The following is a 14,713-nucleotide window of genomic DNA, read 5'->3' as shown; positions in this document are numbered from 1 at the left end:
ACAATGATATAATTTTTAAATTTTTAATATAATTATCATAAAATCAATAAACTTATTATATACAATAATGAAAGTATAAAAACATTTTACTTTCAGTACATAACCTATTTTATCAATAAAGACAACAAAATTTCAGACATGGCCAAGATAAAAACAAAATACTATACTAGTTTAAAACATTCGTAATGTCTAGCTCTTAAAGAAAATATTGGTTTTTTTTTTGTCAATAGAAAGTTGACAAAATACATTGGGCTCTCTTAACTTGGGTTGTGAACAGAGCTGACTTTAGGCCCATTTAATTATGGACTCCGTTTATAATAATAATCATAACCAAACAAAACAATAAATCATAAATGAGAGAAGGTTTCAGAAGCTAATCGCAGGGGAAAAAGAAAGAACAAACATTAATATCTCGAGTATTGAGTTTCGGAAGCGCTTACGACGATCAAATTCACGTTTATTCCTAATGCAGCATTGTCCTTGAACTTCAGGTATAACACTTCGCCTCTTCGCGTCTTCGCTCTAACTCCCTCTTATCCTTTCGACTCTTATACCTCATCGTGCATGCAAAGACAGTACCAATTCAATGCTTTTAATGAATCTTTCTTTAAATTTTAGTCCCATTATTACTGAAACCCCTTTTCCCCCATACTTTGATTCATTCTATAAGCTGAGCATGCACGTGCATGTAGGTATATCTTAGATATCATGGCTCAGAGCCTCCATTTGAGGTTGGAAAATTGTTTTTTTTTTGTCAAATTTGTAAAATTTTTCCTCTTAGGAAAAAAGGGTTTGTACAATTGTACCCACTCAAGAGTTATTTTAGTTTTAATGTCATTTTTTTCATGTGTTAATAGTTATTGCCGTTAGTCTTGGCAAGATATTATTATTGTTTGGGGTGTGATTGGTAGGGATACAAATGGGGGAATTGAAAATAAGGATTACTTACTAGCTAATTGCAGGTAAAAAATAGCAGAACATTTTCATGGTACAAGGATGTCCAATCCAGCTTCAAAAGCCACTTGGACACCTGGGTTCCATAGAGTATTTGTTGATTTATGCCTTGGAGAAATGCTGAAGAATGAGCCCGGGTCAACACGAATTACCAAGGCAGGTTGGAGGAACATTGTTGGATCCTTTTATGCGAAGACTGGTGTGAGATATGACAAGAAGCAGTTTAAGAATCACTATGATTCTACCAGAAAACTATGGAAAGTCTGGGTCAAGTTGACTGAAGATAGCAACATGAAGTGGGATCCAGAAACGGGGGCATTTGGTGCTTCCGAGGAAGACTGGCAAAATTATGTAAAGGTATGGATAGTAATTTTTAATTTATTATTAATGTTCATCCAAGATTGTAATATACATCTTCATGGTTCCATATCAATAATAATGAAGCCATGTTGTCACAGGCAATTCCAGAAGCTGCCCAGTTTCAGTCTAAGGAAATCCAGTTTAAAGACAAACTGGATATCATCTTTGATGGAGGGAATCGAATTGAGGAAGTGAAAAGGTGGGCCAGTCTCAAGTGGCAGAATGATTCTTCAACTACATCTCCCTTGTGTGGAAGAGAGCGAGAGAAGAAACGCAAGAATTTTGATAGGGATTGTGAATTAGATAGTACGATTGTGGTTGACTATTCGCCAACACCAAAAGCTTCTTGGTCACCTGCATACCATAAAATGTTTGTTGACTTATGCATCGAAGAAACATTGAAGGGGAACAAGTCTGCGACGCATTTTACCAAGGAGGGCTGGAGGAATATTGTTGGATCCTTTAATGCAAAGACTGGTATGAGATATGACAAAAAACAAATTAAGAATCACTATGATTCAACCCGGAAACTATGGAAAATCTGGGCTAAGTTGACTGGTGATGACAACATGAAATGGGACCCCCAAACCAATACTTTTGGTGCTTCTGAGGAAGACTGGCACAATTGTATAAAGGTATTCAGGGTAATTATTAATATTCATTCAATGTTGTAATAGATCTTCTTTGATTTAATAGTAATGAAGTCATTTTGTCACAGGCATTCCCAGAAGCTGCACAATTTCGGTTTAAGGAACTCCAGTTTTCTGACAAATTAAACGTCATCTTTGATGGAGCTATGCCAACTGAGGAAATGATAACAAGGCTTAAGAGGCAGAATGATGCTTCAGCTACATTGCGTGGAAAAGAGCGTGAGAAGAAACGCAGGAATGTTGGTCGGGATTGTGGATTAAAGAGTGCCATTATGGTTAATGCCATCCCAATCAGTACAATTCCAAGTGAGCAGAGCATGTCCAGTTCATCATATACCAAGGTCAAAGCCACGTGGACTCCTACACTGCACAAGATCTTTGTTGATCTATGTATGCAAGAGACATTAAAGGGGAATAAGCCTGGGACACATTTTACAAAGGAAGGTTGGAAGAACATTATGGAATCATTTTATGCAAAAACTGGTGTGAATTATGGTAGACTACAACTTAAGAATCACTGGGATTCTACCAAGGAACAATGGAGAACCTGGTGTAAGCTTATTGGCACCAGTTACATGAAATGGGATCCATCTGACCAGAAGTTTGAGGCTAGTGAAGAAGATTGGACCAACTATTTACAGGTATGTTAAATTGCTTAGTGCATCTAATTTGTAGTCCATGCAAGTTTCCAAATCTTAGGGTGTGTTTGGTTTAGAGGATGGAAATAGAAGAGATTTTTTTTAAAGTAGAGTGTAAAAGGTGTGGGTCCCAAAAAAAGTACAAAATTTCTCTTCAAGATTATTTCTCTCCTCTCTACCAAACACACCATTATAGAAGTTCATGATTTCCACTTTAACTCATCTCACATTAGTGGTTTTGGTGCAGGAAAATCCAGAAGCTGCACAATTTCGCTATAAGGAACTAAAATTCACTGACCAATTGGAAACCATCTTTAATGGAACTACTGTTACTGGAGAGACTGAACCTGCTGTGCAACAAAGGAAAAGTGACGATAGTGTTGTTACTTTCCCTTTACACATAAAAGAGCCTGATACAGACAACTTCGACGAGAAAACTGAATGTCATTGTGATGTTGTTGCGTCAAGAAATGGTGTGAGTATTCAGAAGAATGCTAGTGCAGTTTCATCAACTGAAGGTAAACGCAATTATAGTATCGGTGAATGCATTGAATGCCTTGATAGAATGGAAGAAATAGAGCAAGGAAGTGATCTCTACATGTTTGCTTTAGATGTATTCCTTAAGCAGGAATATAGGGAAATTTTTCTGCAGTTGAAAACGCCTAATCTGAGGATCTCGTGGTTGCAGCGGCTTCAGTCTTGTGGTCCACCTCCAGTCTAGGGTTTTGTCATACTTGCATAGTTTTTTTTTTAGTTTGTAGTTCTTCATAGAATGTGGTGTGCTTAGGCAATGGTCTGTTCCTTACAATATGACGATGATATAACTTTTCAGGGGGTGATTTCCCAAACGTGACTGCACTTGGAAGCTTAAAAATGTATATCAATAACTATTGACGCATTAATGTAATGGCTGATAAATAGAAGAGGAATCTCTTAATATTATTTTGACGTTATTTTGTTGCAGTTACTTTTCCATTTGCCTTTGATTTTAAACCAGTCAGATACTATTATTTGCAAATTGCAACCTCATGTCAACTTTTTCTTTTTTTTGTGAAAGAAGAAAAAAAGCCAAATGGTGAAAAAAGTTAAATAGGGAACCACGTTTGTGCAACTTTGAGTTTATAGACATTTGAAGTCTCATTATTATTTTAAGTTGCAGGACCTTGTAGTATGTTTTTCATCATCGAGGTTTAGTTCCATAATTTAAGCGTGATCATTAGACATTCCAAAGGAACATGATTACGAGTATTTCAGTAATTTCCTGAAATTCCAGTAACTTCCAAATATTTTTTATGGCCACTTTGTACGTTGTGTTTGGTAAATCTCACATTGGTTGCATAAAACGCCTCGCACGTCCATGCTTGTATTCAAGCATATTGCGGTGATCATACATTAAAAAAAAAAACTTCATATATGTATGCAACACTGTTTATGTCACACGTCACAGCTTAAAAAAAAGATATTTGATTGTAGTGTGCAAGTATCTACAACTACAAACCAATTACCAAACTCTAAGGTGGAGAGCTATTCTAAGCCTCGAGGTAAGATTAAATTACGTAGTATTGATGTTAAATGAGTAGCAAGAACAAACTTAGATTCAGAGATTAAGAACCTATATAATTGAATGGAACTCTCTTCCTGAAGGATGAATCATGAAACTAACGTTCAGGATCTATGCTCTACCTGCTTCTCAAACTTGTCACATAGATGGCCTGGAAGCAAATAATTTCGCACTTCGGTCTCTGGAACAGTCACTGCATCCATATGGCTACTTATGATACTTTTTATTCTGAAGCCCTTTTTCCTTATCACATTCCTTTGCCTAGAGAAATACTCATACCCTTTGGTAGGATCTGAATCTTCTGCTCTGCAAAAATGCAAATTATTGGCAGCATAAGATTCAGTTATTATAATATACTTTTGGTAAAGCTAAAGCTAAGTTTGTAAAAATGCACCTCTATAATGCTTTTGGAAAAGCTAAAGCTAACTTAAATGGTAGCCCGATAGATAACTAGATAACAAGTCAACTTAAATTCTGAAATTTTTACAGCACTTCTAAAATATGTATGTAAACCTCAATCCGAGATGAGCTATTTAAAGCATAACTGATTGAGAACCCATAAAACTTCTAGCATGTTTGGATAGCTACTATAATAGATTCTAGGACCCAAAATCATGGTGAAAAATTAAAAAAAAGTGGAAGTTTTGTTGCTTTGGCTTTCAACATGGCTTTGAAATTGATTCTGGAAAAATTAAATCTAATCCAAATATTCTATTCATAACAAGGCTTGATCTTGGATATATAAAAGGAACATGATCACTATACCTCATCATCAAGGCAGACCAACTTCTAAGTCCCGCAGAGTCAAGATGATTAATGGTGACGTTTCGGTGTGTTCTAGGCTCTCTCGATAACAAAATTATAGACCATCCACCAGTTTGAAGGTACATGTATAGTCTAGAAACAAACATGAGCTTTACATTTTTTGCCTCTTTAATACAGTTGCTAGTGCTGTCATTGTAAAACCTACACCAAAAGAAACCCCTTGTTAAGTTATGTTATATGCAATACAATAACAGATAATAAAGATCAGCATCAAGTTAGAAAATAACATAAAGGGTGCTAGATTAATAATCAACAGAGCTTTAAAAAGAAAGAAATATAAATTGGTGAACTGATGCAAGTTAGAGTAACAAACCACTAGCAAAAAATTTAGTCACCACAATACTAGTTGTATCTGATGTAATAATCTATATTTTCGATCATCCTGTATTATTAGGAAACATAAATTGCAAGAGACTACCTGTGAAACAAATTGAAAGAGTCAGAGTTCCGAGGAAAAATGTCATCTATGTCCATCAAAACCACATCCAAACCATCCTCTGCAGGTCTAACACTCTTGAAATAATCGTCAATCAAAGACATAGTCAAATCCAAGTCTCTAGCATATTGGCCTACTTTGATATAGTGTACAGCCAGGTCTCTGCAGATTCTAGGAAGATTATATCCTTCTAAGTTATTGAGCTCAGCATGCAGAGAATACACCCTGCAATAACTGTAGTATTCATTTATATTCAGAAGCTCGATAACTCCTCCGGCACTTTTACTTTGACAGGATTGCAGCATAATCACCAAGGAAATCACCAAAGTAATTAGTAGAACTCCAAGAGTGACAAGTGAAGCAACGAAGATTGTTGCAGTAAACGATTTCATGAAGAATCCTGATTCTAATTCATAATGGCCTCCTGTCTCTGCAAACGCGAAAGAAAAAGATTCTTTTGGAAGAAGCAAAAAAGTATAAGATAACCAAGAAATTGTTATCAGCCAACACAAGCATCAAATACAGTTAGTAAGTCATTCTTCAAGGTAAACTAGTCCAACTTGAATCAAATCAATTGAAGAGCCTTTTTTTTTTTTTTTGGTTCTTGGAGGGGGAGAACAAAGTTGGTCCCAAGCCCGGGTAAAAGAAGAGGAGGTTTGTGCTAGATTCTCGCCAGCTAACGTAAAATTCATTAATATACTTAACATGGATCACTCAGTCTTTAACTAAGTTGAATGACACCATGTGATCCATGTAACTGACTTCAGCAAGCGGGATAAGGCTTTTGTTGTCATTGGAGGGGGAGTACAAAGTTGTGATCCCTAAAACACTACTTTTTACAAGTTAATCCATTGATGAATATGATAATTGCATAAAGGTAAGTACATGGAATAATTACTGAACTCTAAACATTAAACTATTTAGGGGTAGGCTCTACAATAGATCATAGTACTTTTATTTATTTTCTAATAATTCTTAGTTAAAGGGTGAGAAAATAGCATTACATACCAGAATCATCCGAGAGACTAGGTGCAGAGTACTGCTGCTCCATTTGATGAGCATATGCAGACATAGCTTCAAGCTGCAAGCTAATATGAACCTATAATCCAGTTCAAGTAGCACCTCCACTTTGCTTCCAGGTGCCAAAGGAATAATAGCCTATATAATTTAACATGAATTCATTTGCTCATCATTCATAACCTCAAATTCAAAAGCATCAACACAAGGGTCTGAGATATGCAATTTTCACTGAGGGGGCACAGAAAAAGAACAAAACTTTATTCTTAAACTAAATATAATTAGCTGTTTTCTTCTTAAAAAAAACTTGTAATTTTATTTTCTTTCAAACTTTCAGAACGAGATGATGAAATTATATTGTGGAATGAGAAAAAGCACCTGAGAAAGACATCACTCTGTGCCAAAACAAAAATCTTGACAAAAGAAAAATAGGATATCTATCTATTTTCGTTAAGAATGCCAAAACAAATGCTTTGCTATGGATATATTTCGCCGCTTCTTTTGCTAGTAACCGTACTGTGATTGTAGGATTCTGCATTCACAATCCAACGGTTTAAATTTTTTCTAGTTTAAATTTTATTAACCTTTTAATATATCAAAAGTGAAATTAACGGTGAGATTCATTCAGTTGCATTTGAGACAGCAGAGAATGCGGACACGGAAGGAAGCTTCCTTTGTTTTTGTGTGTCTTTCCTTTGTTTCTGATTTTGCCTTTTTGCGTGTTGTTTTACTGTTTGTTTCATGTGTGAAATTGAAATTATAGAATGTCTTTTTCATCTATACTTAAAATTAAATTAAAAACAACTAAAAAAATATAAATATATTAAATTATAATGTTTAAATTTAGAAAATACATTATTATATTTTTTAATAGAATACAGGATAAAGTATAATTGAAAGAAGAAAATTATTAATCTATACATATAAATTATTATGGTAAAGTATAAGTATGAATAATTATATTATATAATTAATAAAAAAATTATAATATTGATTATCTTGGAATGAATATTTTGTGATGTGCTGTAATATGAAAATTTATCGTACATTTAAAAATTAGTCATAAATGTGAGAGATTTTCACATTAATGAAAAGTATCATTTCATGAAATTATATATATATATATATATATATATATATATATATATATATATATATATATATATATATATATATTCATAAAAGATATAATCCTTCCATCAGAATGTATATTAAATGTTGTATCATTTTCATAAAAAGTGTGTTCTTTCACAAAAATTTACGAGTGTGAAATGTTATATATAGTTATATTGTTCTTTCATGAAAAGGATGTCTCTTTGAAGACTTAATTATGGGTGTGCAAATCTAATTAAGGGACTCCATTATATCTCGAAAGAAATTCACCATTACTATTATTACATTCAAAATTTATTGAGATATATTGTTAGAGGCAATGTTTGACACGTGTCTTGAAGACTTTTTTTTTCTTTGTTACAGAGCTATTACTACTAATTTTTGTTCTAACAATAGATAAAATACAAGAAATTTTTACTTTGTAAATATTATTATAGAAAAGGTGTGAAATTTTTTTTTATTTGAACAATTCAAAATCAATACTTTTTTGTCTTTGAAATAGTTAAATATAGAAGTGGGTCAAGTTAGTTTAAGCTTTATAAAATCTGAGAATGATTTTATTCATAATTACAAAGTCTAGCCTAACTTATTTATCTGTCATTTTTTTACTTATTTAAAAGTCTAACTTAACTTAAAATCTATTTAAGAGTTTGTTTCGAAATAAGGCCTATAAATAAATCAATAAACATATTAGTATAAGTAGGTTAATAAGTTTATTGAAAAAAGATGGATCAAGTTATTTAAAAAATAACTTTAGATAAGTTATTTCCCATCCTCACAAAATTTTATGGTTCTAACAAGTAACTCACATCTTTAGAGTTACTATTTACTGTCTTTGCAAATAAATAATTTAAACTTTAATTTTGCCTTGTTTAATTGATCTTTAAATTTTATCTCTTTTTGCACATAAAAATCTTAATTTATTTTATTTCAAATAATTTGTAAAACTTACTCCTTTTGTAAATAGTCTCTGAGATTAAATCGGGGATAAACTACTAAAAAAATATCAACCATTTATTTATTTATTTTAAATCCCAATCATTTAGTAATTTTATTTTTATATTTGTTTCAAACATTAAAACATAATAAAATTTAAAATAAAAATAAGAATTTTTAATTGTTTTTAATTGCAGCAAAAAAGATAAATAATTTAGCTCTAACTTAATAGAAAGAACGTTAACTACTTGTAAGAAGAATAGATTTTAAGGATCAATTAGAATGAAACTCAAGTTCAAGATGTATATTTGCAAAAATGATAAAGTTTAAGGATGAATTGAAACAAAACACACTCACTCACTCTAAATCTCAATAAATTCATATTCTTTTTTTTATCCCTTCTTTTGCCGGAAATGTCAATAAGTTCATACTCTTTGATTTGTTTTACGGGAATTTTTTTAAAAAAGGATTAACAACTAAATTAAACTTCTGAGCAACGAACCCCTAACAATCCCCATAAGACAAAAAAAAAAAAACTGAAATCTCTTGAAAGACTAAGACCCCATCCTCAGTCGTGTCTAAATTAGCTAGTTAGCTACTATTTTCATCCCACTTATGTTTGATGTAAGGCAAGTCGAATCAAAGTTGTTATCTTAATTTCATTCTAAAATCCAAAAGCATAATTTGCTAAGAATTTTGTAACAACAACCTCATTAGATTTTTCTAAAATGAATGCCTTCTTCCTTTGCTTAATTACACGTTCTAGGCCACATGAATGATAAAACAGTGTTCGTGGCTTAAGAAAGTTTGGTGAAGATTTTTAGCTTTCTCTACACAGAAAGTGCATTTGATAATTAACTAAACGTTATGGCACTAACAAGTGAAATATTAACGACCACACCACACGTATGCAGAAGAACAGAGTTATATATGCACAAAGTCACTAACTAACTAAAAACAGTGGGGGCTAGCAAGTAGCATCTCCCTACCATATCTCTTTTTATATAGGGCCATAGCACAACCACATAAATACTTGCGATGCTAAATATTTCATACCCAAATGCAGTTTCATTAGCCTATCTACTCAGCACCTGCCACGTGGCACTACACACATAGTTAGCCACATATCTAAAATTGCTATCCCCTCCTCCTCTCCTTTCTTAGTCTCACTATCAAATATCACTGCAATAACATAAGTACAAAACAACATAACATCCTCAAGCCTTTGAACATCGTTTTGCAGCCATGGAAACAGGCATAGCATGCTACACTCGCGGGCCTTTCCTGCCTAGTGTTTCTTCCAAGCACTCTCCACCCTCCATCTCTCCATCTTTTGGCTTGAGGGTATGCAGAATCAGTGTTCTCATTTGCATGATTGAATCTTTTCGATTACACTTTGAAAGTGCTACCATACATAGTTTATTCTTTTTCTTTATGTGACTAACTTCTTCTATGTGAGATATCTAGACACCAAATTGAAGAAAAGAGGATGGATGTTTAATCAAATAAAACTTGTTTGCAATGACAGAGTCTGAAATCGAGCTCTTTATTTGGAGAATCTCTAAGAGTGGCATCCAAATCAACACTAAAGGTTTCAAAGACAAAGAATACTTCACTCGTGACCAGATGTGAAATTGGTGACAGTCTGGTGAGTAGTTACTTGCTCAGTAGAAAGTTCTTGCAGTGTCAAACTAGCCAACATTTTTGGTATTTTGGTTTACATGCACGTGAAATAAAGTGATGTTGGTGTTTGTGTGTTGTAGGAAGAATTCCTCACAAAAGCAACACCAGATAAGGGGTTGATCAGGTTGTTGGTGTCCATGGGAGAAGCATTAAGAACAATTTCCTTCAAAGTGAAGACGGCTTCTTGTGGTGGAACACAATGTGTTAATACTTTTGGGGACGAGCAGCTTGCAGTGGATTTGCTAGCTAATCAGCTTCTTTTTGAGGTTAGGCCAGTGATATTGTAAATAAGTTTCTTCCTAATTAAACAATAAATTAAAATCCTGATTCTCGTGCATCATATTTCTCCACACTTATAGTTTAACTAACCCAATTCATGCAATATTGATTGGTCATAACACGGGACACATAAGTGTGTGGCTTTTGCATAAGATTTTGAAATGAAAAATGACATGCATGAATCATTTCCCTTCAACGGTAGTATTTTTAGCAAGAGAAGTACTTTAGTTTTCAATTATTATTTGACCGTGTTTAAATAAACTTCCTCGTAAGGACTTATGAGAGAATAAAGTAAGAGAAAATTAAAATAAACTTCTCCTATAAGTTTAAATTAGCTTTTCCTATTAAATGAGCTAATATGCAGAAGTCTTCTCAATTTAGCTTTTCCAAAAATTTCACTTAGAATAGGCTAAAAAATGTTCACATCCTCGTAATCACACATTACCATATATTCAAAGAGGTTGTTAAGTTGGGATCTGATGTACCAAACCATTTCCATCTAAAGTTTTATTTCCCCAGAGTTCATTTATGAAAGGGCACTCGGTTATGTTAATGTCAGGACTGATGATGAACTTCTTTGATCTTACATAGAACTGAACTCTTGGTTTTTTTCACAAATATAGAGTTTAATAGACATGCACCCTTAAACACAAACAAACAATCAAAAGTCATCGTTGATATGATTTTTAAGATAATTATTATAAAAATCAACAATCTTATCATATATAACGATTTAGAATTGAAAAATAGTGTAAAAAAAACCATTACACAGTCAATGCATATAAAATATGTGTCATTATATTCAATGTGCAATGAAACTGACGTCTCCAATGTTCTATGCATAGGCCTTAAATTACTCTCATTTCTGCAAGTATGCTTGCTCTGAAGAAAATCCTGAGCTCCTGGACATGGGAGGTCCAGTTGAAGGTCTGCCATAATAGTTATATTAAACTGGCAATTAAATTGAGTCTTGTCTCTAATACAAAAATGTCACTTTTGCATTTGTGTGAATACGCAAAAAAAACAGGTGGATTTAGTGTCGCATTTGATCCCCTTGATGGCTCCAGCATTGTGGACACAAATTTCACAGTAGGCACCATCTTTGGTGTGTGGCCTGGAGATAAGTTGACTGGGATCACCGGAAGAGATCAAGTTGCTGCAGCCATGGGGGTTTTGGGTCCTAGAACAACATATGTGCTTGCTCTAAAAGACTTCCCTGGCACCCATGAATTTCTTCTGCTTGATGAAGGTCAGCTTGATGCCATAAGATTTATAAGAATCTAGTAAAGAAGTAGTGTCACACATTACCATATGTTTATTTAAAATTAAACTTGTCAATGACATGCCAGACCACTCAACATGAAAATTGTTTATGTTCGTTCCTTCATTGTTTTTCATTAGCATAAATCTTTTTTTGAAAAAAAAATAAAGATTCCCCAAGGCGAGCTTGTCTCTGAATTGAACAAGGATGTGTCCACCATTAAATTTTAGTGGGTTAAGATCACAACGAACTTTCAGTTATACATATATCCTTGCTCATTTTAGATAAACTCCCTTTAGATTTAGAGGAGTCTTATTCAAACTTTATCACATGACAAAAATATCTAACATATATTCATATTTCAGGAAAATGGCAGCATGTCAAAGAGACCACAGAAATTGGTGAAGGAAAACTGTTCTCCCCAGGAAATTTGAGAGCCACATCTGACAACCCCGATTATGCTAAGGTCTACCTGTGTTCTTATATCAGTAAAGGAAGATTTTAGTGTAATTATGGTGTGTATAAATGAATACTTACATCTTTCTTTGTCATCCAATAGTTGATCGATTACTATGTCAATGAAAAGTACACATTGAGATACACTGGAGGAATGGTGCCAGACGTCAACCAGGTTCTTTTCTTAACACAATCAAATTACATTTTAATATGATCTAGTTTTTTGTATTATTTCAGAGATATGAATGTTCTGTGAGCTCACTATCAACCTAGGCTAGGATAATAATGTTATATGCTTTCAAAATGTCATCTATCTGCAGATTATTGTAAAAGAAAAAGGAATCTTCACCAACGTGTCATCACCATCAGCCAAAGCCAAACTGAGACTGTTGTTTGAGGTAGCTCCTTTGGGGTTCTTGATTGAAAAAGCTGGAGGTTACAGCAGTGATGGTCATCAGTCTGTGCTAGACAAAGTCATCAGTAACATTGATGACAGAACTCAAGTTGCTTATGGGTCCAAGAATGAGATAATCCGGTTTGAAGAAACCCTGTATGGTAAATCCAGGCTCAAGGGTGGTGTAGCTGTTGGAGCAGCTGCTTAATCTGTTAAACCTGCAATTCATTGTCTATTTTTATCTGCTTTTAGAAAAAGATATATGCTATCTTCAGACAAGTACCTGCAATTTAGTCACATTTCTGTTTATCACTATAATAACAAGGTAAATTATGTTGGTATGGCTGATTGGATCTGGACAAAAATAAAAAAACTGTCCTTAATAGAAAACAACATGGTCATAATATTTAAAGGGTCTATAAATATAGATTACAATTCAATAGTACATACCAGCATAAATGCAAAATGATGAAATCTTCTTTCAAAATTATACTGTGATATAGTATTACCTACATATATTTTATGCATAACAACTAATATATACAACTATTAAGTCAAAGGTCTACGAAACAGTACAAAAACTGGCACGTGTTTTGTCACAAGTTCTAGCAAAAACCAGGCCCGAAACATTAGCCTGAGTCTTGTCACAAGTTCTAGCAAAAGGATATATTATAACATGGGCCTGAGTATTGTAACAAGTTCTAGCAAAAACCAGGCCCGAAACAGTACAAAAAGTGGCAAGTGTTTTGGTTGTTGACCTACATCTCATAAAGCAACATACCACCAAAACAACAACCCTTTCCCAAGTCCCAACTAACCAACCTCCTGATAGCATAATGCATTCCCTCTACTCATCTTGTGATGTATGGTAATTAAATACAAAGAGTGAAAAGTAACAAATACAATTCAGCACGAATCTATATAAATAAACTGCTGTCCCAACGTGTGACCTCCACCCCCACGATCCAGTATTCCACCAATCTACACCTCCAATCAGAATTCTGCTCATAAATCACCTCAATAGTTTTAAACACTCCAAAAGTACCATACAAGGATACAACTATAGTCTATAATACATTAAGACTATTGCAATTGACAGATAAATGAAACTTTAGAAAATGTATTTCATTCACTTACTAAATTCTACTACAATGGTAATATTTATACTGTGCTGAATAGAGAAACTACTAGTTACTATCTAACTACACTCCAATAAAGACCAACAGAATTCCTTAACCGGAGTAGTCTGTTGTGGGAGAGCCGAGTGGGAAAATCATCTTGGCCGTAGGATATACGGGATTACTGTAAGACTGCTTATATAAAAAATATTTATTTTATTTTTTTCCTTAAAACACTTTAAATATCCTTTTGAACAATTGAAAAAAGTATTATTTAGACGGTTTGAAGGACGAAAACAAATTAAACAGAATTTGTAAAGACTAAAAATAAAAGAATAATCTTGCAAGGATGAAAAATAAAAAAATACTAAATTGCTAGAATTAAAAAAATTAAACCTTAAAAATTCATCAGGCGATAGGAGGAGTTTCATTCACGGCGGAGAACACTAATAAAGATTACGAACACTGCAGTGTACACTAAGCAACATGAATTTCAGGATAAGACAATTTTCGACGCTGCATCGATCATTTCTCATGTTCCAATTCCAACAACGTGGCAGCCTCCTTCAACTGGTTTTTTCAAATGCAATGTTGATGCAACCATTTTCAAATGCATTAACAACATTGATGAATTAGCATTAGCGCAAAACTGTTTTTTCAGAAGCCTTTATTTCTCCATTGGAAGCATAAGCATGGGCTCTTTTCAAAGCAATTCAATGGGTTTCTGAACTGGGTATGCAAAATATTATTTTTGAAAGTAATTGTAAAGCAGTAGTTGATGATGTTGCAAGTTCCATAAAGGATACTTAATTCTGTTTGAAATATAAGAAAAAAAAATACATATTTTAAACTATCTCTGGTTGAAACTTCTTATTAAATATAAAAAAGTATTTAAACTTATTAAATGAATAGTATTTTAAAAATAATCTCATTAAATAGGGTCTTAGTTGAGATTTTCATATATATATATATATATATAAAGGGAAATTTTTGTTGATTACATTTGAAACTAAAGGAAGTATTTCTGATTTT

At 33.3% G+C, this 14,713-nt stretch overlaps 3 protein-coding genes across 4 annotated transcripts; 2 read left to right on the top strand and 1 right to left on the bottom strand.

Moving 5' to 3' along the window:
• Positions 1 to 344: 344 nt before the first annotated feature.
• Positions 345 to 3,550, top strand: LOC100793529 (L10-interacting MYB domain-containing protein). Of its 2 annotated transcripts, none has more exons than XM_006601905.3 (5): positions 345 to 491; positions 963 to 1,311; positions 1,413 to 1,949; positions 2,033 to 2,605; positions 2,850 to 3,550. In XM_006601905.3, exons 2-5 carry the CDS (start codon positions 997 to 999, stop codon positions 3,321 to 3,323), a joined length of 1,899 nt encoding a protein of 632 aa, XP_006601968.1. In that variant the 5' UTR covers positions 345 to 491; positions 963 to 996; the 3' UTR covers positions 3,324 to 3,550. The 2 variants fall into 2 exon arrangements, with proteins under 2 accessions (XP_006601968.1, XP_040867951.1); XM_041012017.1 differs by having other exon boundaries at positions 363 to 491; positions 977 to 1,311.
• A 440-nt stretch (positions 3,551 to 3,990) lies between these two features.
• Positions 3,991 to 6,943, bottom strand: LOC100793007 (uncharacterized protein At2g39920). The gene is made up of 5 exons (XM_006601904.4): positions 6,820 to 6,943; positions 6,433 to 6,582; positions 5,407 to 5,854; positions 4,929 to 5,129; positions 3,991 to 4,469 (listed from the first exon to the last, which is right to left on the bottom strand). The coding sequence occupies exons 2-5, from the start codon at positions 6,494 to 6,496 to the stop codon at positions 4,268 to 4,270; spliced, it is 915 nt and encodes a 304-aa protein (XP_006601967.1). The 5' UTR covers positions 6,497 to 6,582; positions 6,820 to 6,943; the 3' UTR covers positions 3,991 to 4,267.
• Positions 6,944 to 9,456: 2,513 nt separating this feature from the next.
• LOC100786122 (sedoheptulose-1,7-bisphosphatase, chloroplastic) lies at positions 9,457 to 12,909 on the top strand. Its single transcript, XM_003552476.5, has 8 exons — positions 9,457 to 9,834; positions 10,019 to 10,138; positions 10,254 to 10,439; positions 11,298 to 11,379; positions 11,480 to 11,701; positions 12,079 to 12,179; positions 12,273 to 12,344; positions 12,490 to 12,909. Exons 1-8 carry the CDS (start codon positions 9,736 to 9,738, stop codon positions 12,769 to 12,771), a joined length of 1,164 nt encoding a protein of 387 aa, XP_003552524.1. The 5' UTR covers positions 9,457 to 9,735; the 3' UTR covers positions 12,772 to 12,909.
• Positions 12,910 to 14,713: the final 1,804 nt, after the last annotated feature.

Source organism: Glycine max, chromosome 18 (assembly GCF_000004515.6).
Source record: "Glycine max cultivar Williams 82 chromosome 18, Glycine_max_v4.0, whole genome shotgun sequence".
NCBI classification, from domain to species: Eukaryota; Viridiplantae; Streptophyta; class Magnoliopsida; order Fabales; family Fabaceae; genus Glycine; species Glycine max.
Note: the sequence above shows the minus strand (reverse complement) of the source record. Positions and strands in the feature narration are given on the sequence as shown.